This window comes from Polypterus senegalus, chromosome 6 (assembly GCF_016835505.1).
Source record: "Polypterus senegalus isolate Bchr_013 chromosome 6, ASM1683550v1, whole genome shotgun sequence".
NCBI classification, from domain to species: domain Eukaryota; kingdom Metazoa; phylum Chordata; class Cladistia; order Polypteriformes; family Polypteridae; genus Polypterus; species Polypterus senegalus.
In genome coordinates this window covers 185,203,495-185,230,243 of record NC_053159.1, presented here as the reverse complement: position 1 = coordinate 185,230,243, position 26,749 = coordinate 185,203,495, and the positions used below count along the sequence as shown (strand labels likewise).

General features: G+C 40.5%; 1 protein-coding gene across 1 annotated transcript in view; it reads left to right on the top strand.

Moving 5' to 3' along the window:
- The window catches only part of itgav (integrin, alpha V), a 158,539-nt gene that overhangs the window by 115,169 nt on the left and 16,621 nt on the right, over nucleotides 1-26,749 (top strand). The window contains exons 16-25 of the mRNA XM_039757720.1: nucleotides 1,837-1,892; nucleotides 2,331-2,485; nucleotides 9,420-9,557; nucleotides 9,655-9,722; nucleotides 11,752-11,899; nucleotides 14,613-14,705; nucleotides 17,130-17,209; nucleotides 19,931-20,011; nucleotides 20,249-20,354; nucleotides 24,352-24,510. Coding sequence (XP_039613654.1) covers nucleotides 1,837-1,892; nucleotides 2,331-2,485; nucleotides 9,420-9,557; nucleotides 9,655-9,722; nucleotides 11,752-11,899; nucleotides 14,613-14,705; nucleotides 17,130-17,209; nucleotides 19,931-20,011; nucleotides 20,249-20,354; nucleotides 24,352-24,510 — 1,084 coding nt within the window. The remainder of the gene's footprint in view (nucleotides 1-1,836; nucleotides 1,893-2,330; nucleotides 2,486-9,419; nucleotides 9,558-9,654; nucleotides 9,723-11,751; nucleotides 11,900-14,612; nucleotides 14,706-17,129; nucleotides 17,210-19,930; nucleotides 20,012-20,248; nucleotides 20,355-24,351; nucleotides 24,511-26,749) is intronic.

The following is a 26,749-nucleotide window of genomic DNA, read 5'->3' as shown; positions in this document are numbered from 1 at the left end:
CATTGTGTGTTCTGACCCCTTTCTCTAATGGCCAAAATTATGTCTCTCAGCAGTTTTTGTGCTTCAGTAGCTCTTCTGCGGGATCACACCAGATAACAACAACATTTATTTATATAGCACATTTTCATACAAAAAGTAGATCAAAGTGCTTTACATGATGAAGAAAAGAAAAATAAAAGACAAAATAAGAGATTAAAATGAGACAACATTAGTTAACATAGAAAAGGAGTAAGGTCCAATGGCCAGGGTGTACAGAAAAAGCAGAACTCCAGACGGCTGGAGAAAAAAAATAAAATCTGCAGGGGGTCCAGGCCACGGGACCACCCAGTCCCCTCTGGGCATTCTACCTAACATAAATGAAACAGTCCTCTTTGTAGTTAGGGTTCTCACGGAGTCACTTGATGTTGATGGTCATACAGACTTCTGGCTTTTAATCCATCCATCATTGTTGGAACATCACGGTGCTTTGAGTAGATGTATATCTATAGTATATAATTAGTTATTATAATGAGTTGGATATACAGAGTATCAGGATTTTAATTACAGTGAAGTTATGAGAAGGCCATGTTAAAGTATGGGCTAGCCTACACTTCCCCACATGCATCAATGAGCCTTGGGCACCCATGACCCTGTTTTCACTTCACTTGAACAACCTTTGGTAGGTACTAACCACTGCATATCCTGAACATTTCCACTACACCTGTCATTTTCGTCCAGTCACCATAATTTTTCCCTTGTCAAAGTCACTCAGATCCTTACGCTTGCCTAACACGTCATCTTCATGAACTGACTATTCACTTGCAGCATAATATCTTGCCTCTTGTCAGGGGCCATTCTCTTCTTATATAATATGCTACTGTGGCTGTTCGTTTGTCTGTCCAAGATTTTAAATCAACTGTCGCTCGCAAACCGTTTCACCTATTCACTTGAAATTTGGTACACATATACTACTTGACGTCTGCTATCCGCTTTCAGGGTGTTGATTTTTTTATTACTCTTTTTATTTTATTTTATCATAGAATCAACTCGGGGGCCATACGGCGCATGCGTATGGGTGCTATTCTCATTCCCTTCCACCTTCGCTAATTATTCTTGAGGCAGATTGAAGGCTTAAGTGCCAGCTTAAGTGAAAAATTTAAGAAACGTACTAAGTAATTGCAACACAAAAACGAACTTAATCATTTTCAACGTGAACAGATTCCAACGAAAGAAGAGAAGCAGCGGGCCGCTAGGGTGAAGAAAAGAGCTGCTCAGGAAGCAGCAAGCGCATCAGTCTCTGAGCAAACAAATGCTAAACAGAGAAAGAGTCTGAAACTAAGGAATGCTCAAGTCAAGTCTATTCACTGCACGTTATCGTGCAGTACGCCGTTACTGGTAATGAGATAATCAGTGTTGTTCAATTCACCTCTAAGTGGTTTTAAAGTTGTGGCTGATCAGTGTGCCTGCACCCAGAACACCTGGTAGATCCAACCATGAATGTGACATTCATAGGTGACAAGATCACCAGCCGCAGTCATTAAGTTTGATATCTGTTCCGACATGAAGTCATTTAATGTAATGTTGGGTTTATGAGACTTTATGCAGACACACAGCATCCTGTAGTGATTTTTTGTCTCTATTTCCCAGGACAGACTATAAGGCCATTCCAAATATTATGCAGAATATTGATGTTTCATTCCAACCCGTTATATCCTAACTACAGGGTCACGGGGGTCTGCTGGAGCCAATCCCAGCCAACACAGGGCGCAAGGCAGGAAACAAACCCCGGGCAGGGCGCCAGCCCACCGTAGGGTATTGAATTTTTTATTATTTTTATTTCCATTTTTTATCTTGCAGCTTCAAGGTTAAATTCTGCTTAAAGGCAAGTGGAAGAGGAGCCCCTTCAAAACTGGGTAGGTGTGCTGTCCGCAGTGCAAGTACTGTAAGAGACAGACAGCCTTGTGCATTTTCATAGACCTCTGAAGTTCTTTTGCCTTTTTGTAACAGTCTGATTTTTAAATAGATATAAGAATACCAACATTAAAGATAATTGTTTCATTTCTGTAAAGTTTGAGTCATGTTGGCAAAATAAAATAAATTCTCATTTCTCAAAGTACCACAGCCTCCCCAAAAGTAATGCATGCCTTTTTTTCCCCTTATTTTCTTTGCCATAATGATGTCAGTTTCATGTAGTTTGTTGCTGTTTGAACTTCACTCCCACCAAGCTTTACCCCAAATGATAGAACACACAGTTCAAGAATTGAATATGTTAATTATGGGGCAGTCCTCAAAGTCTGGTAAATTATAAACGAAATGAATATGTGGGCTTCTCTTCTCTTTTTTGGCATTAGACTTCAAGGTGGAGCTACTGTTGGATAAACTGAAGCAGAAAGGAGCTATAAAAAGAGTGCTGTTTTTGCACAGCAGATCCGCATCCCACGTAAAAAATATGACTGTTTCCAACGGGATGCCACCAGCTTGTGAAGAACTAGATGCCTATTTACGCGTGAGTATTATCTAGCAGCCCATTGGAGTCTGCCCAGGAATTCACTCAGGGTTTTGTTCCTTTAGCCCTAAGACTGCAATGATAGGAATCAAACTTGGGGCACTGAAATTTTAAGCTGGCTTCAAACTGGCCTTTTAGCTTTTTAGCAGTTATGGAGCTATGCTGCATTCGCGTGTTTCAGAATCTTCTAAACTTCCATGTTCATGTAAAATTCCAGTCAGATTTTCCAGACAAACATTGGATTGCTGTTGATTTGCTGCTTGGTCCTCACATACAAGCATCAACAAGTTTGGGAGCTTGCACTGGTACATAGCGTTGCCGCACCCTCTACACAGCAAAACAACTCAGGATTCTGGTTGGCAACCCCCCAGACAGACACACGGTCCAGTCCCACCCTCCGGAAATTACCCTGCCGCAGCCAGGTGTTACGTGGGCAACCCTTTGGCCTGGTCCAGCCACTCGGGTCCTCACCAATGAGGATGTTACGATCTGGATCACCCTCGGGGAAACGAGCCACATGGCCGTAGTTCAGCAACTGACGTTCCCTCACAATGCAGGTCATGTGCCTCATTTGGGACTCCATGAGCAACACAAACTCAAACCAATGGTACCCAAGGATTTTCCAGAGAGACACAGTGTAGTGAAGGAGTCCGTTCTTTGTCTCAGGTCACTGGATACCGTCCATATCTCGCAACCATATAGCAAGACAGGAAGCACCAGGACTCTAAAGACCTGGACCTTCGTCCTTTTGCATAGATATCGGGAGCACCATACACCCCTTTCCAACGACCTCATGACCCCCCCATGCTCTCCCAATCTGTCTACTGACTTCATAGGAAGAGTCACCAGAGTCACATGAATGTCACTGCCGAGGTAAGTAAACTTCTTGACAAGGTCAACACTCTCTCCACAGACAGACACACACTGCTTATGGCCGTGCCCAAGAGGTCTTTATAGGCTTGGATCTTGGTTTCTATCAGGACACTCACAAGTCCAGACACTCAGACTCCTCGCTTAGTCTCTCGAGTGCCCCAATCAGAGCCTCCACCGACTCCGCAAAGATCACTGCATTGTCAGCAAAGTTAAGATCCGCTGGACCCCATGACCCTGCCCAACACCCATTCCATACAAGCATTGAACATAGTAGGAGCAGAACACACCCCTGATGAACCCCAGAATCAACTGGGAAAAACACAGAGGTCCTGCCTCCACTCTGCACAGTACCAGTGTACAGGCCGGCCAAGATATCCAGCAACCTTGAGGGGATCCCGTGAACCCTCAGGATGTTCCACAGGGCAGCTCAATCAGCTGAGTCGAACGCTTTACGAAAATCGACAAAGGCAGTTAAGAAACTGCCGTTATTCGTGTTTGCACTCGTTCTCATGGAAGCATCAACAGCTTAGCACTGATTTTTTTTTTTTTTTCCAACCACAAAAATGCCATTCCTGGTTTAACACTAGACTTATCAGAGCCTACGAGAAAACTCGTAAATCCGGCCCACCTTAAATCCGTTCGCACCTCAGCGTCTTTGGTCCTGTAAATGTAATTTTTTTTTTTTCTCCGGCCGTCTGGAGTTTTTTTTTTTGTTTTTTCTGTCCCCCCTGGCCATTGGACCTTACTCTTATTCTATGTTAATTAATGTTGACTTATTTTATTTTCTTACTGTGTCTCTTATTTTTCTATTCTTCATTATGTAAAGCACTTTGAGCTACATTTTTTTGTATAAAAATGTGCTATATAAATAAATGTTGCTGTTGTTGTAAATGTGCCGATTAAGACGAGCAGCAAGCAGCCGACTATTCCATCCCCCCTCCGTCGCAGAAAGTTCACAACATTCTCCCAGCTCGTGCCTTGTTTGATTATCTGGGGGTGAGTGAACTGCTGGAGTTTTAGAGTGGAAATAATAGATCGTTATTTGGAACACCTGCATTTCATGTGTGTTTCGTTTCTACAGTAATCTGTGTAAACACATTGTTAAAACAGAAATGTTTTCATATTTTAGTAATACATGTTACAAAATGTAGGCATAAACTATAGAATGTGTGAAGCCTGAAGTCCAAAGATCAAATTAACACTTTCACAAAAGTTTCAAGAACGATACAACAGCTTCCGTGGCGTAGCGGTAAGATTTGCTGACTTGTAATCAAGGGGCTACCGGTTTGACCCCCACTGCCTCCTATATTTACTGTTTTCAGTAGTGAGCTGCTCTTATTGTTAATATTATACAGTACACACATACACTGTGTGCACAATTGTTAGGCAAGTGAGTATTTTGACCATATCATCATTTTTAATGCGTATATTCCAACTCCAAGCTGTATGTTATTGGATTTAAGCACGTCAGGTGATGTGTATTTGTGTAATGAGGGAGGGTGTGGCCTAAGGAGATCAACACCCTATATCAAGGTGTGCAGAATTATTAGGCAGCTAGTTTTCCTCCGGCAAAATGGGCCAAAAAAGAGATTTAACTGACTCTGAAAAGTCAAAAATTGTAAAAAGTCTTTCAGAGGGATGCAGCACTTTTGGAATTGCTAAGATATTGGTGTGTGATCACAGAACCATCAAACATTTTGTTGCAAATAGTCAACAGGGTCGCAAGAAACGTGTTGAGAACAAAAGATGCAAATTAGCTGCCAAAGATTTGAGAAGAATCAAACGTGAAGCTACCAGGAACCCATTATCCTCCAGTACTTTCATATTCCAGAGCTGCAACCTACCTGGAGTGCCCAGAAGTACAAGGTGTTCAGTGCTCAAAGACATGGCCAAGGTAAGGAGGGCTGAAACCCAACCACCACTGAACAAGAAACATAAGTTGAAACGTCAAAACTGGGCCAAGAAATATCTGAAGACAGATTTTTTTCAAAGGACCGATGAGATGAGAGTGACTCTTGATGGACCAGATGGATGGACCTGTGGATCAGTAATGGGCACAGAGCTCCACTCCAATGTGGAGGTGGGGTACTGGTATGAGCTGGTATTTTTAAAGATGAGCTAGTTGGACCTTTTTGCATTGAAGATGAACTCAAAATCAAGTCCCAAACCTACTGCCAGTTTTTCGAAGACACTTTCTTCAAACAGTGATACAGGAAAAAGACCATGATTTTTATGCAGGCCAATGCTCCATCACTTGCATCGAAGTTCTCCACTGCGTGGCCAGCCAGTAAAGGCCTTAAAGATGAAGGAATAATGACATGGCCCCTTCCTCATCTGACCTAAACCCTATCGAGAACTTGTGGGCACTTCTTAAACGCTAGATTTACGGGGGAGAAAAACAATCCACCTCTCTGAAGAGTGTCTGGGAGGCTGTAGTCACTGCTCCACAAAAAGCTGATCGTCAACAGATCAAGAAACTGACAGACTCCATGAATGGAAAGGCTTATGACTGTTATTGGAAAGAAGGGTGGCTATATTGGTCATTGATTGATTGATTGATTTTTTTTGAAATGTCAGAGATGTTTATTTGTAAATTTTGAGTGTTTGTTTATTATTCTCACTATAACAGATGAAAATAAACAAGTGAGATGGGAAAATTTTCATTTTTCCTTTAGTTGCATAATAAATCTGCACACTAATAGTTGCCTAATAATTGTGCGCACATATGTATTCCCCTGATGATGTTCACACTCACATTTCCGTTGTGAAACATTCAGGTTTCAGGTTTATTAACATTTTGGATTGACTGATAGCACTGTGTTTGTTCCATATTAAAATGAATCCTCAAAAATACAACTTGCCTAATAATTCTGCACTCCCTGTACATTTGGTTTGCGTCTGTAACAGACTGTGTACATTTATAGTACTGTACTTGTAAAAGTTACCTTTTTTTTCCACTTTTATTCTCTAGCTCACGATCACCATACACACATCGCCCTAGGGATCTGATGCTGTTAGTTTTTATTTGAAACTGGGAATAACTGTAGATGTGAGTGGTGTTTTGAGTCAATGTAACTGGACATTCTCTGATCTGGAGGGATAAAAGCTGATACACATACGCTGCTGAATCTGCATTCTTCGTATCTCACCGTCACTTTATTTTTTTTTTATTCACTTTTATTGAGTGTTCCTGCTGCACTATATAAGCTCACACCTTCTGGTGCATGATGTTGACGCAGCACTATCTACAAACCGGATTCCAAAAAAGTTGGGACACTAAACAAATTGTGAATAAAAACTGAATGCAATGATGTGGAGATGGCAAATGTCAATATTTTATTTGTAATAGAACGTAGATGACAGATCAAACGTTTAATCCGAGTAAATGTATCATTTTAAAGGAAAAATATGTTGATTCAAAATTTCACGGTGTCAACAAATCCCAAAAAAGTTGGGACAAGTAGCAATAAGAGGCTGGAAAAAGTAAATTTGAGCATAATGAAGAGCTGGAAGACCAATAAACACTAATTAGCTCAATTGGCAAATTGATTCGGTATAAAAAGAGCTTCTCAGAGTGGCAGTGTCTCTCAGAAGCCAAGATGGGTAGAGGATCACCAATTCCCACAATGTTGCGCAGAAAGATAGTGGAGCAATATCAGAAAGGTGTTACCCAGCGAAAAATTGCAAAGACTTTGCATCTATCATCATCAACTGTGCATAACATCATCCGAAGATTCAGAGAATCTGGAACAATCTCTGTGTGTAAGGGTCAAGGCCGTAAAACCATACTGGATGCCCGTGATCTCCGGGCCCTTAAACGACACTGCACCACAAACAGGAATGGGCTCAGGAATACTTACAGAAACCATTGTCAGTGAACACAATCCACCGTGCCATCCGCCGTTGCCAGCTGAAACTCTACAGTGCAAAGAAGAAGCCATTTCTAAGCAAGATCCACAAGCTCAGGCGTTGTCACTGGGCCAGGGATCATTTAAAATGGAGTGTGGCAAAATGGAAGACTGTTCTGTGGTCAGACGAGTCACGATTCAAGTTCTTTTGGAAATCTGGGACGCCATGTCATCCGGACCAAAGAGGACAAGGACAACCCAAGTTGTTATCAACGCTCAGTTCAGAAGCCTGCATCTCTGATGGTATGGGGTTGCATGAGTGCGTGTGGCATGGGCAGCTTGCATGTCTGGAAAGGCACCATCAATGCAGAAAAATATATTCAGGTTCTAGAACAACATATGCTCCCATCCAGATGTCATCTCTTTCAGGGAAGACCCTGCATTTTTCAACAAGATAATGCCAGACCACATTCTGCATCAATCACAACATCATGGCTGCGTAGGAGAAGGATCCGGGTACTGAAATGGCCAGTCTTGCAGTCCAGATCTTTCACCTATAGAGAACATTTGGTGCATCATAAAGAGGAAGGTGTGACAAAGAAGGCCCAAGACGATTGAACAGTTAGAGGCCTGTATTAGACAAGAATGGGAGAGCATTCCTATTTCTAAACTTGAGAAACTGGTCTCCTCGGTCCCCAGACGTCTGTTGAGTGTTGTAAGAAGAAGGGGAGATGCCACACAGTGGTGAAAATGGCCTTGTCCCAACTTTTTTGGGATTTGTTGACACCATGAAATTCTGAATCAACATATTTTTCCCTTAAAATGATACATTTTCTCAGTTTAAATTTTTGTTCTGTGATTTATGTTCTATTCTGAATAAAGTATTAGAAGTTGGCACCTCCACATCATTGCATTCAGTTTTTATTCACAATTTGTATAGTGTCCCAACTTTTTTGGAATCCGGTTTGTATCTATCTAATAGTGTCTTTCACATCTATCTATCTAAGGGCTAAGAGAGAAGCAAAATGTCCCTGCTGTTGTATACAGATGGCCATGCTGTCTGTTTCTGCCTTTCCTGACATTGTCCAGGCTAATAAGAATAAGCATTTAAGAACTGTTAGATGGGATTAGGGGTATTCTCATAAGAATATACATAAGAAATTTGACAGACGAGAGGTGACCAGGTGACTCAGTCCACCAAGCTTGTTTATTTAGCTAATAACTAAATTCAGGTCTTTGTAATAAAGAAAGGAAGAAGAGGGTCACCCTAGTACCCTACTATGACAAAACTCACCTGATTTTTCTAATTCTTACTATACAGTATATTATCCTGAACTACAATATGTTACTAAAATACACATGCAATAAAGGATGCTTTTTTTTAGGCCACAGTTAATTTAACTGTTAATAATCAAATATAATTAGTAAGTCTATTCTACCCTAAGCAACTCTCTCTTACATATCGCATGCCCTTAAAACAAATGGAGAAACATTGTGCATGACTTCAGTTGAAATTAGCTTACTATTTAATATTTAGCTTTAACTGCGGTGTTCCGAGCAAACCTCAATCACACATCACACAGACCACTGTAAAAACTAAATGTCTTTTTCGTGAATGAAAAAAGTTAAATTTACATACTCCAACTTTCAAAACTGTTAACCCAACCTCCAACCACACCGGAATGTTATGCCGTGTGAACATTTTCTAACTTATTTAAAAAAATACTTATTTTGCCACAATACAAAAAGTATTAAACAATCTAAAAGTGTTTTCTGTCATTTAAATGTTAGTAACAGTACTTGTGTGTTTTTTTTTTTTTTTTGTAATTTCAAACTTTTAAATTAGCTATTGTGAGTGAGATTAAGTTTACATTGTACTTTGTATTATGAAAAATATGATTTTTGACTTGGGCTGTGATGTAAATACAGTATGTAGAAGTACGGTTGTGACTCAAAAAAAAAAAACAAATCTAGTTTTTCCTCGTGGGCCCCCCAGCTTAAATGTCAAACTCCACCCACACTCGGCAAGTTCCACCTGCCTGCTAGCTGCTGGTGGCTTTTTTATGAATCAGTGGCTTCCTCTGCTTACACTTGAGGACACTGCGGTGTGATTAGAGGTCAATGGAATTATCGCTTGGCTAAATGGAGATCGTTGTTCAGCCAGCAGCTGGTCATTCTTTATAATTCATGTTATTTTCTGTCTCTGCTTCTAGGATGAATCCGAGTTCAGAGATAAAATTACCCCCATCACCGTTTTCATGGAATATATTTTGGACTACACCACAGCAGCAGACAGGACAGGCCTAATGCCCATTCTGGACCAGTTTACTCCTGCTAACATAACCAGGCAGGTAAGCTGAGTCTCACCTGGGATGTCAAGAGCTCCAGAGCATACAGTATGTCCATGAATAGTTTGTGCCTTTCTGACCTTTGTGCTGTGTTTCACAGGCCCACATTTTATTGGACTGTGGAGACGATAATATCTGCAAACCTGATCTCAACCTGGCTGTCAAAAGGTACGTTTTAGTTGGCCAGCACACTCATGTGATGAATAGCATTTGCTCCACTTTTATGTAGGTTTTGGTTTCATTATGCACAAGCTGTTCTGCATTTTTTCCTTTAAGCATCACCATCTTATAAGATGGTGTTTCTCAACCACTAGGTCGTGGGCTGTCACTGGTGAGCTGCAAGTTGCTGTTATTTATATTGGTAGCGGGTCGCTGCTGTAACCATTGTGCTCAATTCCACTCCTGTTCTAATAACTGCACTTGATTCACCAAGTGGGAAACCCATTCTGCTCTGATGATTTGCTGGGCTGTCCCAGCCTCACTAGGTGGGTCACAAAGACACTTAGAGAAAAATGTGAGTTGTGTCCCCAAAAAGGTTAACAGACACGGTTATAAAGGAACAAAGCTAGAATTGCTCATTAGAATATTTGTATTCTGTTTATTTCTTTATTTATTAGTAATATTAAATGGCCATTTACCGACCAAACATTGTCCATTCATCACTCCTCATAGATGGTTAAGTCCATTATTAGTGGAGTGTCCTTGTAAAGCTTCTGAGCCCAGATTAGCTGGGGATTTTATGGTCTGTAAATTGGTTGTGCAGTCATGTGACAGGGTATAGTTTTCAGACATCTATGGATGGATTTGTATCTGAACATAAGAAATGTGACAAATGAGAGGAGATCATTCAGTCCATTAAGGTGGGTAAGCAGCTGTCCAAATAATTCATCCAGATACTTCTTACAGTTTGTCAAGGTTTCTGCTTTCAATTACATGACTCCAGACTCGCACAACTCTTAGCATAAAGAAATGCTTCCTGGCTACAGTCTTAAATGCAGTTCCCCTTATCTTATACTGGCGTCCTAGAGCAGTGTATCCCAATTGTAGCTCCTTGGAAGGGCACCAGACTGTATAAAAATTTTAGTGGTCCATGAGAATCAGGTAAAGCATGTACAGTCATATTAAAAAGTGTAGGAACCCCTCTTAATTCTTTGGATTTTTGTTTCTCATTGGCTGAGCTTTCAAAGTAGCAACGTCCTTTTAATATCTGACATGCCTTATGGACAAAGTAGTATTTCAGCAGTGACATTAAGTTTTTTGGAGTAACAGAAAATATGCAATATGCATTATAACAAAGTTAGACAGGTGCAGAATTTTGGGCACCTCAACAGAGATGTGACATCAATACTTAGTTGAGCCTCCCTTTGCTCCTTTGAGCCTCCAGATGCCTCCTATAGCCTTTGATGAATGTCTGGATTCTGATGGAGGTATTTCTGTCCATTCTTCCATACAAAATCTCTCCAGTTCAGTTCAATTTGATGGCTGTCGAGCATGGACTGCGTGCTTCAAATCATCCCATAGATTTTCAATGATATTCAACTCAGGGGACTGCGACGGCCATTCCAGAACATTGTACTTCTCCCTCTGCATGAATGCCTTTGTAGATTTCCAACTGTGTTTTGGGTCATTGTCTTGTTGGAATATCCAACCCCTGCGTAGCTTTAACTTTGTGACTGATGCTTGAACATTATCCTGAAGAATTTGTTGATATTGGGTTGAATTCATCCGACCCTCGACTTTAACAAGGGCCCCAGTCCCTGAACTAGCCACACAGCCCCACAGCATGATGGACCCTCCACCAAATTTGACAGGAGGTAGCAGGTGTTTTTCTTGGAATGCGGTGTTCTTCTTCCGCCATGCAAAGCGCTTTTTGTTCTGACCAAATAACTAATTTTTGTCTCATTCAAAGGTTACTTCCTGTTGGTCAGTGTTTCCCATCTTGTATTTATAGTTGACATTCCTTTTGCCTTTGTGTAGCTCTATGTTAAACTACGTTTAAGAAAACACTCTACTTTAAAGTAAGATCAAAGTCAGAGTTCTGGCGCTGACAGAAATGCCACCTACTCCATAGTAGGATTTAGCTTTTTTAATGTTAATTATTTTCCTTTAAGTGTGGTAGTCGGACCTCCTATCTGTCAAATGTAGTTATGCAGTCCATCACAATAGCATGACAGTATTTTGTTTCTTTATCTTAAAGTGATCAGACGCAGATGTACATAGGAGATGACAATCCGCTGACTCTTGAAGTTACTGCAGAGAACAAAGGCGAGGGGGCCTATGAAGCTGAGCTGTTTGTCTTTCTGCCACCGCAGGCTGACTTCATTGGGGTGGTTCGGAACAGTGAGGTGAGCAGTCACTCTACAGAGGAGTCAATCTTTCTGTATAGCGCAATGTTTTACTTTCTCTCCTTATCACAATATACTTTATGCTCTATATAGCATTTTCCATCCATCCATTTTCCAATCCGTTGAATCCGAGTCACGGGGGTCTGCCGGAGCCAATCCCAGCCAACACAGGGCGCAAGGCAGGAACCAATCCCGGGCAGGGCACCAACCCACACACCAAGCACACACTAGGGACAATTTAGAATTGCCAGTCCACCTAACCTGCATGTCTTTGGACGGTGGGAGGAAACCGGAGTACCCGGGGGAAACCCACGCAGACACGGGGAGAACATGCAAACTCCACGCAGGGAGGACCTGGGAAGCGAACCCAGGTCTCCTAACCGCGAGGCAGCAGCGCTTCCACTGCGTCACCGTGATAAGGTCAAAATTACAACTTCTAGTTTTATAGGATTAACACATTTTAGACTTGCTTGACCATGGTTTGACCACTTTTCTGAGTCTGAAGACAAGTTTGTAGACATAACATGTAATCAAAATTAAATTTAGGCACCTTGCTTTTTAAAATATTAGTAAATAATACTTCTCGGCAAATTAGATCCTGTAGATGGGGGATAGGGAAAGATAGGGAAAAATTCTTCATCCCTGATTCTTCTTCTTCATCCCTAGTTCAGCATATCGATAGAATACAAAATCCTGTCAGGACTACAGAAAATATTTTTAAAAATTTATTTAACAAAGTCATTTCAGGGGCATACCATACAAAATGTGACTCTTATATTGAAGTCATAGATATGCTAATAATTCTTTGTTCAGACAAATATTTTATAGATATGAATATACAAGAGCATTTTTAACATATAGCTGGTAGCATGCAAATATTTGGATTAGCACATTTACTTAAAAAGGTAAAGTAGAATGCTCTAAGAATGAATAATGGAATACATTCATACTCACAGTAAGAAATGTGTATAGATACTTTAAACCGCTGTGAATATAAAGAGAGGCAGACAACATCAATTTGTGGCCCAAAATCATACAAGGAATTCCTCAGTGGGCTTTAACAGGCCCACTTTTTTGACAGCCCTTCCCCCAGCCTTAACTCCCCAAAAACAAAATTGTAGGAAAAAAAATATGGGGGGAATCTTGGGAGGGCTAATTCATAGAGACACCCTGTTCTGGGTAGGTTGGGCATGCAATGGGTGTCCGACAAGATGAAATGTTGGGGGACCAGAGGTGACTCCTGTATAAGTGGCAAAATATCAAAAAAACAAAACGGCAAAGTAAACAGCCATGCTGTTAGTACGAAGAGGCAGGTTCAACAGTTCCAGAACCAGGTCCTGTAGATAGGGGATAGGGAAAGGTAGGGAAAAATTCTTGATCCCTGATTCCTCTTCTTGATCCCTGGTTCACTATGTCAATAGAATACAAAAGCTGTCAGGACTACAGAAAATATTTAAAGTCATCTCAGGAGCATACCGTACAAAATGTGACTCTTACATTGTAGCTGTAGATATGCTCTTGTATATTCATATCTATAAAATCTTTGTCTGAACAAAGAATTATTAGCATCTTTGACATATAGCTGGTAGCATGCAAATACTTGGATTAGCACATTTACTTAAAAGGTAAAGTAGAATGTTCTAAGAATGAATAATGGAATACATTCTTATAGTAAGAAATGTGTATAGATACTTTAAACTGCTGTGAATATAAAGAGAGGCAGACAACAACAGTTTGTTGCCCAAAATCACACAAGGAATACCTCAGTGGGCTTTAAGAGGCCCAGCTTTTGACAGCCTCCCAGCCTTACATCTCCAAGAAAACAAGAAAAAAAACTTGTAGGAGACGCCCTCTTCCAGGTAGGTTAGGCATGCAATGGGTGTCGTGTCTGACAGGATGAAATGTTGGGGGACCAGAGGTGACTCCTGTATAAGTGGCAAAATATCAAAAAAACAATGAAAAAAAAAAAACAGCAAAGTAAACAGCCAGGCTGTTGGTACGATGAGGCAGGTTCAACATTTCTAGAACCAGAAGTGATGCCAGTGGTCCTTGTACCATCATTATTTTCCTCTGCGGATAGAAGGAAAGGAGAGACAGTGAGTGAGAGTGCCAACCCTTGACTTGGGGTGGAATTACCAAATAATAAATCCTGTGGTTATCTGCCATTCATGCGTGTGTGGTGCCAGATACACAATAGTCACAGTATAAAGCACCTTTGTTTTAATGGTGATCTTATAGCACTCTTTCAAATATAACTTTATATGCTGTAATTAAAGTAGATAGTGCATCAACATGCATCCTCAAAGAAATGAAAAAGAAAAGGTTATTTCCATGTTGAAAAAATAAGGAGGTAAGAGACGGAACATTTCCACTGCATAGCCTTCATTGAGGTTTACCTGAAGAGGTTATATAGGAGCGTAATGAGGAAAGAAAGCCAGGGCAGGTGAAGGGACCATGGATACATTACTGAGAGAATGTAAGGTGCATTTCCTCATTTGGGACATTTGAGACATCTGAGCAGCTGAGATGTCATACTTCAGTCTGGTATAGTGGTCCTTATTCTGATAGCGGATTTATTTAAAACTCCTCACATGTTGGAAAGTTTAGCAGTATAATATCCTGCATCATGTGTTTTATTTAATGACATTTTTTATCACTTTTTGGATGGTAGCTCAAATAGACTAACCGATATCTCTTTGGCAAAAAAAAACAGAAGCTGGCCAGGCTTTCATGTGCCTACAAAACGGAGAACAACACCCGCATGGTGGTCTGCGACCTTGGAAATCCAATGAAAGGAGGAACAAGCGTAAGTCTGAATCTCTCTGAGGCTTCTTTTTTACTGTTACTGGATCATTGTTACTGTGACATATTTGGCTGATACTGTTACCCAACATGACAAGCTTACAACATATTACGAATGTTTACTTTTATTTTTATCTTTACAATTCACATGTCAATTATGTGGCTTGCTTGGGGTCACATAGATGAAGTTGGTGAGGAGGGGATTGACCTCTTAGTAGCTAATACTTTTAGTTACTCTTAGTGGGCCGAACTAAAACACCCTAGAGCTGTTATGCCACTACTTCCCAGGCCTATGAAAGTGGAAAATGACATAATTATGTAACTCTAAACTACTGAATATTTGTTAGTTTTTCTACTGATGTACTTGAATGGAAAGTTTGATTTTGTGCTGTGCCTTTTAACAGGAAAGTAAAGGTGCTTATTGTATTGTTGTTTCTATCACCAGTATTTTAACATTGTATAGACTGTGTACAGTATTTTAAATATGTGCATCCACACGGAGAGTGCAAGTCAAGACTTCGAGGGTGGGATTGAACTGGCAGTTCCTTGGTTTTACATCACACTTTGTATGTGTGAGAGGGAGTGTGTATGTGTGTAAATGTATTTGTGTATCTATACACGTGCTAAACTGTCTCCAAAATGGCAATCACCGAGCTGTTTTTATGTTGGCATCTCAACGTAGTCAACCATCTGAGGAGCATGTCTGTCTCAGGTCTGAATCTGGGAGCACTACACCGATTTTTTCCATGGTGCTGCACTTGAGAAACACATGTGTAGAGTATAATTAAGTCGTTGATGTTGAACAATTGAGGATAGTATTTACGGATTCTTAACAAAAGGTTTAATGTTAGCCCATTTAAGAGATGCTTATTCTTCCAATTAAATCCATCTTCAACAGTGCATTTGAAGTCAACAGTCATTAAGATTGTTTAATTTTTACTTTGACACATCTGTGTCTCATATGCTATGCCAATTTGATCATTAATAGATTACTATATATAATACTAGGGGTTTTTGCCCCCTGCTCGCTTCGCTTGCCATCCCCCGGGCCTGCGCTACACGCTAGCCTCTTTGTGGTTATGTCGCTCGCGTATGGGGATGGGGTTGTACAATTTAAAAAGATTTTTATTTTCATGGGTATTGTTACATATGCATAATATAACTATTTTACATTACAGCGAGTAATTAAACATATTAAAAAAGAGTAAGATGTAATAATATGAAAGTACATTTTTTCATGTGGTGGTGTTGTGTAATATATCGTTCTGATTGCCTTTGAAATTAACATGTATATACTTTTTAAACTTGCACTTTTACTGTAAAGCTTCAGAGAAAGACAGTGGGTAAAATGAATGACAAGGTAACATTGTCAAATTATTATTGTTACGTTGTAGCCGGCGAGTGCTGCGCGTCTCACAGTTGTACCGTGGCTTGCTCACATGTCAGTGAAGCGATCCCTATTTAAGCTTTAAAGAGCCTGGATACCTATGTGCCCCCCTTTTATAACCATAGCTCCGTGTATATTGCCTTACTCTTTGGATTGCCACAAAGCAAACTGCGAGATTGGAGAAAGGTTGAGAAGAGATTGTGAGAGGAAACGACAGCGTCGTGAAAACGAGACGGACTGTGAACGGACAGAAGCAGAAATGCTCCTACATCACCACATAATTGCAATTCGGACAGCGATTCTGAGTAGGCCGTTCCTATCGAATCAATAACCAAAGGTTTTCTTTTGTAATTTTGTTTCCCTTATAAAAAAATCATAATGCTGTGCGACAAAGGGCCCAGTTCACGCCTGGCAGCCGCGTTTAAACAGGGAGCCCTTCACAGACAACTTTAACATGCGCAACGTAGTTGGGCGCACATCGCTAGTTTATTAATATTTTAGCAGAAACTCAACACATACAAACCATACAAAGTCTTGCAAGACATCCACCATGCAGTCACCATGGGCTCCCCAGCCCTCAAAGCAAGTGCCTAGAGCTATTCCTCTAGAATGGCAGATGACTTGTTAATGTGCAAATAGACCTAATAAAATTGTCACTGGGCATGTTAATGGATATAAATAAGGACCCAGCTCTGTCTGTGAGTAACCTCTTTGGATGCTGACATGGCAGCACTTGTGCATTCCAACAGGGCACGCGACTTGTCTGCTGCTTCTGCCCAGAGTGTTCATGTAAGATTTGTAAGCTTAATTGCATTTATACGACTTCTGTTTATCTTTCTTAACATCTCAAAATCCTGTAAAATGTTCAGGCATTACTATTTATTTCTATATACTGATTGCTTAAATACTCAGTGTTTAAGGGCCTGTCACATTTGATATTAAAAGAGCAGAATGTGTTTGTTGCTTTTGATTTGACTTGTCCCCTGAATTTTTACTTGAAAATTAAAATACATATCCTTTCTTTTATTCCTTATGTTATAGCTTGTTGCTGGTCTGCGCTTTAGTGTACATCAGTTGTCGGAGCAGGACACTTCAGTGAAATTTGATTTACAGATTCAAAGGTAAATGCATTTGTTGGATCAGCTAGTAATGTTTGTATTCCTTATCACAGCCACTTAATCCAGAATTTATCTTGGCACCACAGGGTGCAAGGCAGAAAGCAACCCTGAGATGGACGCTAGTCCATCACCGGCACACCCACACTCATTCTGGGCCAATCAAAGGCAGCTCTTCTGGGCAAACATTCCATACGGTTTAACAAGAGTTACATTGTGTGAACTTTGGACAGCCGCCTCTCCTCCTTTCTGTCAACTGTCCAGCAGATCATTTTGTAATTGTGTTTTTGTGCCTGGTGAATGAACTTAATTGTTTGAAAAATGTTTTCATTTTAAAGGAGTACTCACATGCTGAAGTGTCACATTTACTGTACTTTCCAACACACATTACTGGCAGAAGTGGCTGTTTGCAGAAAATGCACTTCTTCAGGGTTTGTTATTGAGGTGTAGCTCATTTTGAAGAGTAAGACTCAAGTTACTTCAGAAACATAAGAAATCTGGCAAACGAGAGGAGACCATTCAGCCCATCAAGATTGTTTGTTTAACTGATAGCTAAGCTGTCCCAGTATTTCAAAATTATCCTTCTTAAAGGTTGTCAAGGTTTCTCCTTCAACTCCATGAGTCTGTAGTTTGTTTCAGATCCCCATAACTCATTGCATATACTAGTGCTTTCTGGCTTCTGTCTTAAATGCTCTTCCCCATAATTTCCACTGGTGTCCAAGATTACATGATTTACCCTTTAGCTGAAAGGTTCATCTGTTCCTTTAAGGATTTTGAAGACCTGGATTAGGGCCTCCCAAAGTCTTCTCTGCTCGAGACTGAACAAGTTTAATTCTCTGGGTCTATCAGAGTTCGACGTGTCTAAGTCCTGAGATGCACCTGGTTGCTCTCCTCTGCACAGTTTCAACTGCTGCTGTCTTTTTTTTTTTTGTAGCATGTTGACCAGAACTGCACATAATTCAGATGTGGTCTCACTAGTGCATTATATAGTCTGAACATAATGCTCCTCATTTTATTTTCAAAGGTTTTTACAATATATCCTAACCTTTTATTTGTCTTATTAATTACTTTACTCTAGCACTCATTATTTTTATTGTGATGTCTGTGATGAAAGCCATCCTAAAGTCCTTTACAAGGGCTAAACTATAGTTACACTTTCTCAGATTAGATCATTTCCTAAGGGTCAGACAGGGATTGCCTTGGAAGCATTATAGTTTAATCATTTAATACCTGGTTTATGTGATGCCTTTTCACAGTTATTTACCTCAAGGCAACACTGGGGGTTTTGTCCTTACCATAAGTACTCAGCCAGATAGTGCCTTAACACTTGAATTGCTGCGGCCAACACTAACCACTGTTATATTTTGAAATCTTCAGTTATTTTGTCAGTGTGCACATCAAACTCCTGTCTGACTGGCGAGCTTTGTTGGGCTGAATGGCCTGTTCTCGTCTAGAGTGTTCCAATGTTCTAATGTTCTTAAGAAACCCCTGCATCGGTACCATTTTGACACAAATGATGCTGTCATTGAATATAGTGATGCAGTGGTGTGACTCGCAAAAAGTTTAAGTCTTTCCCGGTTGCATCCAGAGGTTGGAACACTGGTGGGAGAAGCGTGTTCATTGTCCAGGGAGACTATGTTGAAAACCCCTAAAACAGTATTGTGCTGTCTGTGCCACTGCTATCCTAGGTAGGCTCACTTCCTGTCAGAGACTACTCGCTACTTGGCATATTTGAAACTTGTGTTATTGTGAATAACCCAGTGAACATGAACATGCACTGAGTGAGGTTTGCCATTATCTGAGCCACTTGGGTTTTCTCAAAGACCTAAGAGCAATTGCGTATATTTGAGTAGCCTTTCCCCATGGCTCCACCCGCATAGTAGTGAAACGGGGCAAACTTTACAAATCAATAAATAAAAAGGCATTGCTGGCTAAGTGGAGGCAAGGTACACTCCAAAACACAGAGGTAGACCAGCTGCCCACTCCTGACATCACACTTCCTCCTCCCCTCTGCCCACAGCCTCTGTCTTAGATTAGCGCGACTAGATCGCTCCTGCAAGCGAATTATGATACTTGGCACAATGAGAGAAGTCACAAAATCAACCGGAATGTTCTAGAAAATTATAGAAAAAAACCCGATCTAAATCCATTAAGCAGTTCTCTTGTTCGCTAGCTAAACAGAGGTAAGGTACGCCCCTCTCCCCTCGGCCTGCTGCATCTCTCTCGGATTTGAGCAAATAAATCGGTAACGCAAGCAAACTATGATACTTAGCACAATCAACCGGAATGTTGAAGCAAATTCTAGAAAAAAACCCGATCTAAATCTGTTAAGTAGTTCTCTTGTGAAGAGCCGGACAGAGAGACAAATGTTGGATTTTATATACATAGAGATGAGAGATGTTGATAGGACGGGGACATTTAACCCAGTTTCCAGTTATCTTAACCACTTGGCCAATAATTGGCGTGGCAAGGGCAAAAACCACTGTGGGCATTAACCTCAAGGCAACAAAGTGTGTTTTCACGGCATCTTAACCCCCCGCCACGTATTGCTTTAAAGATTGATTGAAATACTGCTCAGAATTCTTCACAGGTTCCTGGTGTATATATTTTTGTCACATAAATATCCATTATTTGAAGGTGCTTAGTTACAATAAGCAAAGGAGTTTTTTTCTGTTTCTGTGTCATCTGAACATGCCATCATCAAGTGTTCATTTCTTCTCTGTACAGCTCAAACCAGTTCAATAAGTCAAGCCCCATTGTTTCCAGTGTGACTGCACTTGCAGTATTAGCCAAAGTTGAAATCAGAGGGTATGTATGCAAGGCGTCATTTCTTGTTCTTTCATTTTCCAGTATATTTACAAAGCAAACTACCTCTTATCGATGATAATTTTTCATTTATTTGTGCAACGTCCTTGTAAATGAGCTAATATCAAATAGTCATCTTGTTATACGGGCAATCCCAGATGTATTATTGGAAAAAAATAAATGGCAGGTAGCAATTTGTATGACCTGTGCATTTTCTTTTTCCCTTCCCATTTTCTTTAGCGTTTCAACGCCTGACCAGCTCTTTCTTCCAATTGCCAACTGGCAGCCCAAAGAGAATCCTGTCCTAGAAGATGACATTGGACCTCTCGTACAGCATATCTATGAGGTTTGGTTGTAAACGTTTTTGGTGAACCTTGTTGTGGAAACAGTATAGTTGAATTGAATTTGTTGACTGACTAAATATGAGAGTAAATCATAAAATCCACTGAACAGGATCATCTCCAGACCGAGGAGCAGCTTCAGCGACAGACTGCTGTCACCATCCTGCTCCACTGACAGAGTGAGGAGACCCCACACTGTGCGACTCTTCAGTTCCACCTGGGGGGGGGTAAACGTTAACATTATACAGAAATTTTGGCTGTCTTTATACCTGCATTGTTATCACTCTTTAATTTAATATTGTTCGTTATCAGTATGCTGTTGCTGGATTATGTGAATTTCCCCTTGGGATTAATAAAGTATCAATCGATCTATGTAAAGGCAAAGGCAGTGTGAAAATTATGCAGTAAATGCAACAGATAGAAGCTGACACCGTACAACACCTTCGCGACTGCCTGTGAGCAGCACTCTGTCATTCGTCTAGTTGAAGCCACAGTCAAATGAACATGAATGGTGTACTGTGGGATTGCACCATTGGTGAAGAACACACCATAGTCAGACTTTGGGTAATAAATTGCTGGTCCGTTTGCACTAAAGCCGATATCACATTATGTAGCCTCTAGTCGTTGGGTATGTCAGACTTGCTGGATGCAGTTGCGGATTTCATCTCCAGACAATGTCAGTTTACACGACTGAAAATCACTAGGCATGTCCTATTTAGCAAATGATGATGACTTTCCAGTACAGTTGTGTCCATTCTTTTTTGTGACAGCCAATAATGTGCTGCCCAACAGAGCTGTTGCTGTATGAAGGGTTAACAGGGATGACAATCTCAACCTTTTTTTTTCCCTTTTCCCCCCCATTCTATCTTGGTACGTAAAACATGAAACATCAGAGAAACAAGCTTCTTTTCTGTTTGTGAGGTCCAAAACACCCATGTTTATTCCTCATAGTTGTATTATAGGAATTGTACTCCTGGATGAGCATTCATTGGTTGTCATCTGTCATGCACACAGAGCTCCTCTTATGACTAAAGACAAAATCAATCCTGCTTAATTTTGTCTGGGCAAGTCGTGAACTACTTGGATTCAGATGCTGGGTATGTCGAGATTATATGACAGGCTTTGTCAATTGCCTCCGACTCGCTAAGATAATAGATAGATACTTTATTAATCCCCAATGGGAAATTCACATACTCCAGCAGCAGCATATTGATAAAAACAATATTAAATTAAAGAGTGATTAAAACGCAATGCAGTTAAAACATGCAAGGTGGAGAGTTCAAGGCAGGTATAAAAGTCAATAATCTTGTGTAGTGTTAACATTTACCCCCTGGGTGAAATTGAAAAGTCGCATAGTGTGGGGTCTCCTCAGTCTGTCAGTGGAGCAGGACGGTGACAGCAGTCTGTTGCTGAAGCTGCTCCTCTGTCTGGAGATGATCCTGTTCAGTGGATGCAGTGGATTCTTCATGATTGACAACAGTCTGCTCAGCGCCCATCGCTCTGCCACAAATGTCAGACTGTCCAGCTCCGTGCCTACAATAGAGCCCGCCTTCCTCACCAGTTTGTCTAGGCGTGAGGCGTCCCTCTTCTTTATGCTGCCTCCCCAGCACACCACCGTGTAGAAGAGGGCACTCTCCACAACCGTCTGCAGCATCTTATTTCAGATGTTGAAGGACGCCAGCCTTCTAAGGAAGTATAGTCGGCTCTGTCCTCTCTTACACAGAGCATCAGTATTGGCAGTCCAGTCCAATTTATCATCCAGCTGCACTCCCAGGTATTTATTGGTCTGTACCCTCTGCAGACAGTCACCTCTGATGATCACGGGGTCCATGGGGGGCCTGGGTCACCTAAAATCCTCCACCACCACCATTTCCTTGGTCTTGCTGGTGTTCAGGTGTACAGTAAGTGGTTTGAGTTGCAACATTTAACAAAGTCTATGATTAGCTTCATCATGATCATGAAGAATAATCAATATAAAGGCTACAACAGAAAACCACTGGAAAAGTCTCTAATGTGACTGCCTTTAGATAAATGTAGTCCAGTTTTAAATCACTAGTCATTTTAAACTAAGAGTGCACACAGGCAACAGAAAGAAACCATATGTGTAGTTTAGTAAATTGCCTTTTAAGAATCAGTTCATCATAGTCATCTGAGCAAAAAAAACGTATAATTAAGGCATGTTTTAGCTGTGTTTTTAATACAGTGCCTGTAGTTCCAAAGTTATGATTTGCTCCCTCCCAGAACAATATCTAAAAACAACAATAATAATAGAAGCTGAACAGGCTCTCAGGAAATATTAAAGAATCGTACACAGAATCATAACACTAGTCAGCATTGGGGAAGAAAAAGCTCTTGAGCACAGATGGAAAGCAAACATCTCCGTTCCCTCCACATTCATTTAATAAAGACAATTTGAAAATGATGTGGTTACCAAAACTGATAGATGCGGACGCAATACAACATGTTTACAGTAGCTTATGGGTAGTTCAAACACGCATCGTGCAGTGTTCTGCCATTAGTCTAGTAGAACTCTGCTGTAGGATTTCACCACTGTTGAATAACACGCTGAACTGAACGCATAAGCCATTGCTAGCATGTTGTATTGCGTCAGCTTCTGTCTGCTGTGATTTGATTTACCCTCATAAAAATGGCCAATATTTCCTCATACCTACATAGATTTTATTTAGAACCTTCCTCTAGTGAGCTCAATCCCAAAGTACTATACACTTAGAAAGAGTTAAAGAAGTGCCTAACTGAGTCTTCACACCGGTAGAGGTGACTATCATTGGTAGGAATGTTATTTAAAGTTTTATTAGTCTTAGAAATTGGTGATAAGAGAGCTGGGAAAAGCATGTTTTTGAATTTACATCTGTAGTGGTGATGCAGCGCAGAAAAGGGGGTAGGTGACATGGAGAGAGATCAGCTGACATCAAGTAATGCTCCGCTCATAGTGTTCGGAAACAGTCTAAAGGAGCTCTCCATTTAGCTGACACTGCAAGGAGAGATAGCTTCTGTGTCAGATGTTGTGATATTTGCGGCTGACCATAATGCAAGTCTACAAACTGAATTGCTTTATGGTGCAAGTCCGTGGCAATTACTCCACGTCCTGTGCACAGCACAAATCCTGAGATGCTCCGTGGTGCGAGTCAACAGAAATTCATTCAGCGGTGAGGATGGGATTTGCTCTGTTAATTAAGGTTGGAGTGTAGAGGCAACGCTGTGCAGAGAAGAGAAGGTAGGGTCTGACACAGAGAGAGCTCAACTGATGTCCAGAACCTGCTCCAGTCATAATGTTTAAAAATGGTCGGTGCACAGCTGAGATGAGGAGTTCTCATATTAGCTCATGTTTGCAATGAGACTGCTTCTGAGGTAGATGTTGTGAGTTTCCGACAGACCACTGGCAGTTCACCACAATGCAAATCTGCCAAATGAGATACTTCATGTTTTGAGTTCCTATCAATATATTAATTAACAAAAGAAGGTTTCAAGATAAGAACAGAAAAAAGAATGGAATACATAAAAAGGATAATCATTAATATATTACAAAAACGAGTCAAAAACCAGAAAAACTACAAGTACTTATATATGAAATCCGCGGTAGCCAACAGAATATTTGCCACAAAGACACAATGCCAGACTGAAGCACTGCAGTGTGTGCAGGCTTATAAAGGCTTGGGGGCCGTGCCATAGTTGAAACATCATGGGGTTCCACCCCCTTTGGCTTCACATAAGAAAAACAACCTAAAAAACCAGAAAATACCTTAACATTACACAGACGTGCAAAATAACAAATAAGCAATACAATATTCAATAATACATTGAATCGACAGAAAGATATTCAAACACTAAATGTACAAAATATTCAAAAGACAACAAAGAAAAATAAGACACTTGAGCCAGGTTGGCTGAAACATAACATTGGCAGGCTGCTTATTAAATTCTCTGAACTGTCTTGCTTTCAGGTTCAAGTGTAACTTTTTTTTCTTTTCTTTTTATTCCCAGTTACGGAATAACGGTCCCAGCACCTTCAGCAAAGCAATTCTAGAGCTTGAATGGCCCTACAAATATAAGAACGATTCTCTGCTCTACATCATTCAGTATGACATTGAAGGATACATGAACTGCAGCACGGATATGGAAATCAACCCTCTGAATGTCACTGTAAGTTGAATTGTGGAGATTTATGGTGCCTAACTGTTAAAAAAGATTTATAGCCTTATAGGGTCCTTATTGTCTCATTGTCAGAGTATAGTAAAGTTCTGACTTGCATGTGCAATCCAACATGTTACACTCACTTTTCCCTTCTCATTTTCTACTGATGGATCAGTCAGCCCAGTATCTGTTTTGTTCAGTGAATGCTGTGCCAAATCAATCACTTTTATTGTAAATGGCTTAAATGGGATATTTTCTCGAGATTGAGTCAGTATGAGTCGCTTCTGGAATCTCACATTGTGCAGTACAATACAACTAATTTTTGTGTAGCACTCTTTACTGAGCACTGTGAACAATTTCTCAGGTAAAATGTCAGTATAGATTTATACTAATTACTAAATACAGAATTAGGAGATGAAACTTAATTTGTCCTCTGGGGGAAATTAAGCTTCTTACAGAAGTTCTTTAAATGAATAAATACATAAATAGGTAAATAACTAAATAAATATACATGCACTTTGGTCTGAACACATACCAGAATGACCAGAAAACAAGAAAAGTAAAAGGAAAGAAAAGTTCTGACTTGGCAGTCCCAGTCCCAGTCCCAGTGAGGTGTTATACAGGCGTGTTGCTGTAGGAATGATGGAGCCTCCCATAGCATTTCCTGACACGTTTCTGCAGAATAATTCATTGGCTTAAAGTCCTCAGTTTTATTGTGTCACAGAGAGAAAATATGCATCACTGTTCGTAGTGACACTCCGTTTTGTTTTAATTCTGTATTCCTCTACAACCCCCAAGTGGGTCCAGAGTATGTCCTGTAACTGAGCTTGCTCTGTTAATTATCTTATTGTTTTGGTGGATCTTTTTTGAAGTGATGTTACCAGTCTAGCACACCACAACATACAAAATCACACTGGACATTGCAGATTTGTAGAACATGTGAAGGATGTTACTTCCCACGTTAAAGGAACGCAGTCTCCTAAGAAAAAAGAGTCTGCTCTGTCCTTTTTCCTATAGTTCCTCTGTGTTCAGAGACCAGTCCAACCTGTCATTGATGTAGACCCCCAAGTACTTCTACAGTGAAACACCACCATGTACACTCCTTGAATAGTGACCAGACACAGAGGCTCTTTGGTGCTGTGAAAGTCAATATGCCTTTCCTTGGTTTTGCTGATGTTAAGATGCAGACAGTTCTCTTTGCACCCAGAAGCAAACTTCTCCACCTTACTCCTCTCCTCTCCTCTGTTTCGTCTCCTTTATGAATACACCCCATAAGTGCAGAATCATCTAAGAATTTCTGCAAGTGACATGACCTAATGTTATATTTATAGTCCAAGGTGTACAGAATGAAGAGAAAAGGAGACAGACCTGTTCCTTGTGGTGCTCCAGTGTTGCACACATCTGTATCAGAAACACAGTGTTTGAGTCTCACAAACTGTGGTCTGCCTGACAGATAGTCCATTATGCATGACACCACAGGCCTCTTCCACATGCATATCTCTGAGTTTACTCCTTAACGGGGATGGCTGGGTGTCATTGAAGGCACTGGAGAAATCAAAAACCATAATCCTTACAAGGCGACCAGCTTTGTGCAGGTGAGAATAAGCCTTGTGGAGCAGATAGATAATTAAAACGGGCATTTTGAACTACAATAACAGTCATCCCTGACAGTGACCAGGCTTGTATGAGTAAACATAGACAGGCTATAGGTGGCATTTGGGCATTCTGTTCAGGTGTATGTGGTAAAGAGTGTGAAGGACAAAATATTCACCCTAGGACCGTACCACAATAAAACAGCTTAACCAAATAAATTTACAAATACAAGGTAGCCGACTTGTTTGCTTCTACTGACAGCATAAATACATTCACAAAACATAACCAATTTAAGAAAATATAAGAAGACCTGCTGTAATAAGTACTTTTTATTGTTCAAGGATTCAATGCCTGTAAATGTAATTATACATTTTTTGATATTTTAGGAGCTTTTCATTTCATTTTTCTGAAAACATGAACAAACATACTTTATCTGTCCCAAGGGGTAAATTAAGCTTTTTACAGAAGTCCGAGAAATTATATAAAAAACAACAGTAATCTGTGAAATACACACAAGAATTGCAAAAAATGAAGAAAAAATTCGTACTTGGATGATCGGTGAGGCAATATAAAGGTGTTACAACGATAGGAAAAGAGTGGAGAACATCTCCAGTAGATGTCAGAAAATTCCATTGTCACTCACTTCTTTGTATTC